General features: G+C 38.3%; 1 protein-coding gene across 1 annotated transcript; it reads right to left on the bottom strand.

Moving 5' to 3' along the window:
- Positions 1-92: 92 nt before the first annotated feature.
- On the bottom strand, positions 93-9,136 carry LOC140244262 (guanidinobutyrase-like). The gene is made up of 7 exons (XM_072323901.1): positions 8,769-9,136; positions 5,992-6,114; positions 5,325-5,509; positions 3,710-3,916; positions 2,204-2,348; positions 1,677-1,771; positions 93-878 (listed from the first exon to the last, which is right to left on the bottom strand). Exons 1-7 carry the CDS (start codon positions 9,019-9,021, stop codon positions 780-782), a joined length of 1,107 nt encoding a protein of 368 aa, XP_072180002.1. The 5' UTR covers positions 9,022-9,136; the 3' UTR covers positions 93-779.

Below are 9,136 nucleotides of genomic sequence, written 5' to 3'. Positions count from 1 at the left end.
ACAGAGCGATGCTAATAAGTGTGGGACCCATACTTTATTACGATCGCTTTGTTTTACTTTGTTTTCGGATGTTTCAGTCATTCCAAACCCGATTTTCATCAAATAAACTTTGAATTCCTCTTAAAGTGGTATGCTCTGTCCTATTCCCTAAGTGTTTTCTTGGTATCTCGCAAAAAGTTAAAAGCCCAATTCTCATCTCCATCAATACTGTACCATCCCTTTAATGCCAGGGGCAACTCGCAAGTTTTAAGCCATGAGCAGGCTGTTGGCTTCAATTCATGGAAGTAAAAGTATTACAGTTTTCAACAAAAGTTACACCTTGTATTGGATATCTGCAGAACACTGGTAAGATGTTTGGAGTGTATCTGTGAGAACTCTTTATGCATTGTCTGTATGTTTAATATTGTGTCTGTAGAGTGTATGTTAAGTGTCTGTCTGGTATCTGTATGATGTATTTTAAATGTCTGTAAGGGTTTTTTTTTTAAATAAAATGTGATATAGATTATTATTCATCCAAGTGTAATCTCCAAAATTCTTATGAATCACAAAGTTGGAAAGGCTTCCTTTAAGGACCATTCCTCCATTGGAAGAATGCCAGAAGAAACTGATTGTCAATCGGTGAATAGTCGCAAGATGTAAGTTTCCTTTCTAGTTTTGTGATTAATAAGAATTTTGGAAGTGTACAGTGTATTTTAAATGTCTGTATGCTTTCTTCCCACTTGTTGGATGTCAAAAGCCTCTGCAAACAGTCCTGCTCTTGTCTCGCAAGATGACATCTTCTAGTAGTACTTAACTCCTGGAAGCACACACAGCATTTCAAAGAGTAGGTGAGCCCCTGTGTATGCTGTGATACCGGTAGTGTCATAAGGCGGGGACACCTGTTATGGTAACAATATCATGCAAAAGAAAATATATTCTGTGAACAAAGGGCAGGGGAGAATGACGAAGACATACACAGCTATGACAGCAGTATTCCACAGATTCTTAGGTGGCAGACTTTTTTTTCCCTATCTTTATCAAGTTCATTGAATATATGCAGCAGTCTTTTCCCTTTAATACACCACTTTAGCCAATTATGTTACAGTGCTGCTAATAAGGTAAATATGAATGAAGTTTTTGCATATACCTCTTTCTACACTGTGACACACGACTAATGGGATAGCTTCTTTTGCTGTTGTTTAACAGTAAAATCTGCACTAGGTTAGGACTAACTCTGGGCTAAAAGTACAGGGGGTGTTTCATAAAGCTGTTTGTAAAGTTACGAACGACTTACGAGCGACTGGTAATCAGTTCTTGTGCTAAATTATGAAAATTCTGATAAGTAGGCACCCTATATAGCACATCAGAACTGATCACCATTTGCTCGTGAGTTGTTCATAACTTTATTAACAGCTTTATAAAACAAGGCCCTGGTATTTTAATACTGGTCCTGCAGCTACCTCAGCATTATGAACCCTATCATTTCCCCTGCCAACTATACCTCATAAGATGTCAATGACATGATAAATTGGGGGTGTCTAGTGGCTGTTAAGGGGATGGAGACTGATTTTATACCACTCCCCCTCCATCTCTCAGCCTGGATCTTGATGTATCCAGTAGTAGTCAGCTTTTTTGAAAGATAGTGGAGGGATGAGCTTGACATGGGACTTGTATATGTTACCGTGACAACTACTCACCTCTACCAGGTCACACCCAACCAAGTTAAGCCCCCTGCAGCCGCGAACAATCTCAAGAGCTTGGACAGATGTGAGCCCACCAATCTCAGGGGTTCCTGTAAAGTGTTTCCATGGAAATTTGATTTTGAAGAATGCATACAATCTTCACAAAAATTCACTGCTATGTTAGCATTTTTAAACACTTAAAACATAATTGTCATTGAATATGATTTCATAAATTATTCACTGTGCACTGATTTATCTATAAATTCAATGTGTATAATGGAGAGGACACAATTCATGCCACAATGTTCAGAGAATTCATCTCATGTAAGGAGTAGGAAAAAAAAAATATGTTGGCTTGAGTTTGTAAAGAGTCGCCTCCTAGCATTTTGTAATGTCCTCTATATGCTTTAGCATCCCTATGTTGTACACCATCTATTCATACACTATCAACTGACTTACACTGCTGCTTCCATCATGTTTGGTCATATAAATTATATGCATCATTTACAGCTTGTCATTGATAAAGAAAGTGTTACTGTTACCTGTCCCTGGAGCTAGACCTGGATCAATGGCATCAATGTCAAAGGAAAGGTAGACCGGTCCACTTCCCATCATGCCCCTGACTTCCTCCATCAAAGGTGCCATAGACTTGTACCAGCACTCTTCAACTGGGACTACTCTGAATCCCTGCATGAAAACCATGTCTAAAATGAGCAGATTCTCTTCTGAATTAAGGAAGGGACAGAGCACTTTGAATGATAGTTTTTGTTTGTTTGTTTGTTCTACCTCCTCTGTCCTTATGCTAATGCCAACATTGTGTCAGTAGGAGGACCGGTATTATGTATTGCTTGTTTCTTGATGAGACATTAAAAACAACAACAACAACAACATAACAAAACAAACTCATCAATGTCAGATATTGGAATCGACATGATGTGATATGTGCTCTACAAATTTGTATGGTATCCTAACAAAACTGACAGATGCATAGAATACTTCTTACATTTTGAATGGCAGATTTCAAATATATTTGCTCTTCTACTGTGGACATCATAGTGATGATCCAAAATTTAATATACAGTTGTATACATGTATATCCAATGATCAATGAGATTACAAGGAAAATGCATTATGTACTATTTCTGGATTCTTTGTTTCTTTATATATATATATATATATATATATATATATATATATATATATATATACAATTTGTATTTATATTTGTGAATGAAATGTTACAAATTTTATTTTTCATAAAGAGATCTCATTGGGGGCAGAGAAAAATTAATGTTTTGCTCATCAAATTCACTAGTCATTATTTTGCACCACCTGTGAACAAAAAAAAAAAAAGAAAATTCTGTGCAAGAAATATCTCTGCGATGTTACTCCTGACTGTTTAGTCCTCAGAAAACACCACTTAGGATGACTCACTTGCATTTACAGTGACATAAACTGATTGATATATATAAATATATATATATAATTTTTTGGTGATTTCACTCATGTTTCTCTGAGGGGATGGTATAGTTTTGGTGTAGATAAAGGTTCAGGTTTCCAACTTTTGTGTGTGTGTGTGTGTGTGTGTGTGTGAGATAATGAAAAACCTCTTATGAAATGTAAAATTAGCATGTTATTCTAGGAGGGATTCAAAGTTTATTTGATGAAAATTAGTTGTGAGTGACTGAGATATCCAAAACAAAGGGATTCTAATGAAAGGTTTATTAGGATCGCTTTATTTCACTTTGTTTTTGGATATATCAGCCAATTCAAATCCAATTTTCATCAAACAAACTTTGAGTTCCTCTCAGAATAATAGCTCTGTAACATTTCATATGTGGTTTCTTGGTATCTCGCAAAAAGTTAAAAGCTCAAACCTCAGCTCACCCAAAACTGTACCATACCTTTAATCTTGTGCTTTGAAATCACAAACTTTTATCAAACGTCAGCATCACATTTCTACGAGGAGGACAGGCATAAGAAAGTAGAAATAAAGCTACTGGCTTGTATGACAATGAGGAGGGCTCCCTCTGTTGTCTGTCATTTACCATTTCCTTCTGAAAATCTTCGCTTCCCAGGGAGGGGCTATACTGTGAGCCCCTAAGTCCAATCTGCACCACCCTCTTACAGTCCAGACATCCATCTTCCACCGCCCGGCGAAATGGGGTCCCATGAGCTATTGGCTCCCCAAGCATTGATTCACTGACATCTGCGTGGGCGTCTACATGAACCAGACCAACTGGACCATATTTTTCCTGCAACGAGTCAAAATTTTGTCGGATGGGATAACCTTCTGAAATATGTATGATACAGAAAAAGGAAGAATCATTGTAAAACTTTGCTACCCTCTGTCAATACATTTGGATGTCAACCATAAAACCCCACTGTAAATGTCATGGTTTAATTGATATTACAACAAAAATGCAAAGATAGCAGAGCATTTATGATGGAAATTGAATGTGAAAGCCATTATGTGGACAAGCCTTGAATACCTGCACCAGTATACAGAAATGTGATACAGTTAAACTCGCTTAAGTCGACATCGCATATGTCGAATAATCGCGCAAGTCGAAGATTTTAAAAAGTCCCGATTTTTCCCCATTGACTTACGTATATTAATTCACTCACAAGTCGAATTTTTTAAGTCGAATACTCGCCTAAGTCGATGAAATTCCAAGAACACTTTCACGGAAAAACCATTGAATTCACTGTGCCTAAGTCGAATAAGATTTTATTGTGTAATAAATCACTGTCAAAATCACGAGACACCAGTTTTTGTTTACATACAGTATATACCAAAAGAAACTTTGCGTTAATAAACATTAACCTTTCATTAACGTAAGCGGTTTCGCCTGAATCGTTATTAACGCAAACTAACGATCGGGAAAATCAACATTTGTAGTAATGATGAGTAACGATCCCAAGCGCAAATTAACGAAGTTTCGTTGACATTAACGATAGGTAACGCAAGAACTCACGCGAGATTTTGGTTTCCGTTACCCAGACCTGGTGAAAAGACGACGTAGCCCCTGCCGAGTGTAGCGATTTAGCGGAGTCTTTTCGCGAATCGAATCACGATTTCGCGAATGGTTAATATGCGACCGGGGTCACCAAAAATGCACGCCGGGCCACCAAAAAAAAAAAAAAAAAAAAACACCACAAAAAAGGGCCGGATGTTTGCCTTCAGTTTTGGAAATGAACAGCGGTAACAATCGGCTCCATAAGATGGTAGAATAAATGTCAGATGTTTGCTCTTAATTTTGGAAATGAATAACGGTAATATTCAATGCGGATAAAGTGTCTTGCTGAAGGGCAAATATCGGGCACACCGCTCCAGCTCTCGGCTCCAGAGTAGACAACATACATGTACATTATGATTGTGTACGCGTGGTGTAACTGTAAGTCGATTTTTTTCGACTTACGCACAAGTCGAAACTCGCCTAAGTCGATGTGTTTTGCTCAGTCCCGAGAAGATCGACTTATGCGAGTTTAACTGTATTTCATTTCTAACATCCAGCCACCCTGAAAAATAATCATCCATTGTCATTTCACTGTCCTTTCATATTTTTGTTGCTGCTCTATAATCATAATCACCATCATTATCGTACTAATTATCATCATAATTTACTGTCGTTATCAAAAATACAGAGTGTTCATTTGTACCTTCACTGCCTTGAGAATGGGGTAGGTAAGGGTGTGGTCTCCCCCTAGGGTTAAAGGCTTGCACCCATTGGCAATGATGTCCCGGTACTGCTGGTGAATCATCTCGCAAGACTTTTTAAGGTCATAAAGGTTGAGGATCACATCTCCAATGTCTGCAACTTGGAGGGACTCAAATGGAGAGGCACCTATTGAAGAATGTAATTCAACAAGAATCAAAGCTTTTACCACTCTTTTATTATGTTGACTCAACAGGAAAATTGGTTATGATATTAAAGTAAACCTAACATATGTAAACATACATGGGAAAGCAGAAACTCTGTACAATTATTCTACTGTTGACTTATGCACAAGTCTGCAAAATGCTGACTTTAATGCATTATATGAGCTTACACTGTATATATTTCACCGTATCTTTGGTTACCCTTAGTTGATGAAAGCACGTACTATGTTTGTAGGATACAACTCTCAGAATAAACAGAAAGACAAATTTAGGCATGAATCTCAAGTTAATTCATATGTTCACAGGTCAAAACATATGATCAACTTACTGCACTGACATCTGCCTCTAATATCTTGCAAGTGTTACTAGACAAAACCAAATCTACCACATAAATTCTTTTCTTACAGACATATACTTGTAGTCAAATGCCCAAGGGAGTCTCCTCACCAATGCTGTTGCAATTTCTGAGCAGAACAGATTCAGTACGGATCTGACGGGGTCCAAACCTCGTCCCGGACCGATTGGAGGTGCCGATGTCGAGAGGGATACCCACGAAGCAGGCGTCGAGATCTGGAAGATATCAATGCATCAGACGTACAGAGTTTTAGCAGCAACACTTTGTAATTAGTTTTATGCAACAAAAATAAAATGTGTGAATTGATAAATGCTTATAGCTGTTGGAAACTTGCATGGTCACTCCAGCCATTCTCTGGAGGGTACAACCGAGGAGATACACTAGGCGAGGTTTGCCTAGTATCTCCTCGGTACAATTCCAACCAAATTTTGCATAGTCCCATTTGACTTATTCGGAGATAAAATGAGCAACTTGATTAATTAGATATTGTGCAAGTGTGGTTGAGTTTATATTTGCACTTGTAAAGTGTACTCCCATTATCACTAAGTCCATGGGACCGACCGTTTCCTTTCATTGTATTGAAATTTCATTATAGCCCAACAAATCAATGGTGGATCCAGAAGAGGGCGCACCAGACGCGTGCCCCCTCTTTATTTTTTGTTGACAAAAGAAATAAAAAGAAAAAATGGGGGGTCCTCCCCTTTACAGAATTCCTGGATCTGCCACTGCAAATAACGTGTATATAATTATAAAGATATACAGGTGACAATCTTGGGACCTGAATTTTACTTCGTTGTATCCTAAATTTCGTTATAACATGTTCGGTATAACAGGAGTGCACTGTATGTATGTGTGTGTGTGTGTGTGTGTGTGCTGTGTGTGTCTGGGCATGGTGTTGTGGGTGTCATGTGTATGTGGTAGGCCTATGTGTGCATGTTGAGTGTGAGTTTTGTGTGGTGGTGGTGGTGGTGTGTGTGTGTGTGTATGTGATGGTGTGTGTTTACCAGTACACATAAATTCTATGAATCGTTGTAGTCATGTGGATTGGTTGAGGTATTCTTACTCCAACCAAGAACAATGGTATCCCCTTCCTAAATCATGTATCACTATCAGTCATTTCATACATATCAGATACTGGTAAAATCTTCACAAACAAAGATTATCAGAGTCAATTCAGTACAGTTCAAAAGGGGCAAAGCTTTGATGGAAATTCATCCATTCATTTGAATCATAGAATGCCAAAATGTGATAAATTTTCAATTTTCAGTATAAAACACCCTAATTATCATCAGCACTGAAACATTTTCCACATAGAGCATAAATATTTTCCATGAGAGTATACAAGAATAAAAAACAACATTGTAGTTGGGTAGTTGGCACCCATGTTATATACAGCAAACAGCACTGATTCACCAAGTAACCTTTGGATAGCGAGTTTTAACTCTACCCCCCCCCCCTTTGTCAGTGTCACGTTCTAACAAAGTACACAGCAAAGTGCATCCCACTGTGATAAAACAGATAAAGAGTTTCCTGCAGTATCATACCAATTAAGCCATTATATACTCAATATCAGACAACATAACAAACCCAAGCTTCGTGGTGTTCCTGTTAGTGCATGAATGGGAAGTTGTATATGTTGTAGATCTATATAACGCAATTTATCAACAACAGATTTTACAAACTTGTGCATACAATTAACTAAAAATGATCAGAATTATACATAAAGCTCTATATGTGAAAGCTGTAATTCCACACAATGAGTTCTAATTATTGAATAGGTATATGAAATGTACCTCTATGATCATAGCATACAACTTTTCTGAAGAGCTGTATTTGCCATTCACTACTCAAATTTGAGTACAGGTATTTAAACAAAGATTCTGGTTTATACCCAATAGCCAATCTACTTTTTTTTGTTTGTTGTTTGTTACTGTTTGATTTTTCAGTGAATGCCATATATAGTGAATGGTCAGGTACACAGCGAGGGATACCTTCAGGTATTACCACCAGCAAGAAGTCAGAAAAATTTGATTCTTGAGAAGGACAAATGGTAAATCATTGCAAGATGCCAATAAAACCCAAAAGTTTGCATTTTTTAAGAGCATAAGATTGAGAAATGTAGAGGCGGGCTCTCTCTCACTCTTTCAAAATGCCAGAATGCATACATGTTCAAATTCGTCCAATACTGCTTCTGCTTATCTTCCGTTTCAGTTGACATGTTTTCAGTTGACATTGAATTCGCTTCAATGTTTCATTTATTGCTTTCTTTGTTTTGTTTTTTTTTTATTCTCAGATTTTATGTTGACTCTATATACACTGATCTTTGCCCTATACTGGTACCAGTACTGTAGTCTGTACACAATAAAATCACCCAACGCTAAATATACACCTATATAACAGCTAGCTGTAATGGCACTGGTGACACCATCACATCTACACACTGAAACAGCACCCTGAGGTTAATGTACAGCTTGCTATACGTAAAATGAGCCAAATCAGGGGGTGTGAGAGAGGCGAGGCATCTCCCTAGCTGCCCTGCAGATGGCCATACCAAACTAGAATTTAGAACGGCTGACTCCTATATCCAGGCCACTATAGTTACAACATGTGTTCAAAAATGCCAACAAATCCCATAGATGTTTTCCTAGATAAGAATTTAACTGATCTAACACTTTACTATAGTCATCATCATTGCATAGTTACTGCAAAGTTTAGATAAACAAACCAGTGAGGTGAAGTGTATATCTTTGCTTTTTTCTCTTTTTTTTTTTTTTTTTGAGCTGGCACCTGAATAAATATTAATGTCTGTATACTCCTACCCGGTACCCCTGCCCTGGCCAAATCGATAGCAAAAATACAAACTGCATACTTTCAGTAGTCTTCTGGTATGGAAGCCGCATCATGGTGGCGATGCCACCAGCCCTGGGTACTTGCAACCCCGACAAGGGCTCGTTGAACTTGTCGACGACCGAGGTTCGGCGAACGAGCACAGGCCTGGACGAGCTCAGTGATCGGAAGAACGGCTGCCGATTCCACAAGGCTCCGACAGCACCTCTACTAGACGACGACATTACCCGTAGCATTCTGCTTCCAGCTGTCAATGATTTCCTTGCAGCAGCCATACTTCAAAGGATCGTTTTCAAAACCGTCAAATGTTTGCTCTGGTTCGGCGACTTTGATTTACGCTCTACTACGCCTGCTGAGGATACCTGCATACGTGAACTAACTTGGTACGCT

The sequence above is a fragment of the Diadema setosum genome, chromosome 21, assembly GCF_964275005.1.
Source record: "Diadema setosum chromosome 21, eeDiaSeto1, whole genome shotgun sequence".
Taxonomy (NCBI): domain Eukaryota; kingdom Metazoa; phylum Echinodermata; class Echinoidea; order Diadematoida; family Diadematidae; genus Diadema; species Diadema setosum.
This window is presented reverse-complemented; position numbering and strand designations above follow the sequence as displayed.

Excerpts from the sequence above, each read along its gene's own strand:
- LOC140244262 (XM_072323901.1), bottom strand. The coding sequence starts at position 9,021 with ATGGCTGCTGCAAGGAAATCATTGACAGCTGGAAGCAGAATGCTACGG. Across the intron at positions 5,510-5,991 it reads CAGAAATTGCAACAGCATTG|GTGCCTCTCCATTTGAGTCC; the intron begins GTGAGGAGACTC and ends ATTCTTCAATAG. Across the intron at positions 3,917-5,324 it reads CCATTCTCAAGGCAGTGAAG|GAAAAATATGGTCCAGTTGG; the intron begins GTACAAATGAAC and ends GACTCGTTGCAG.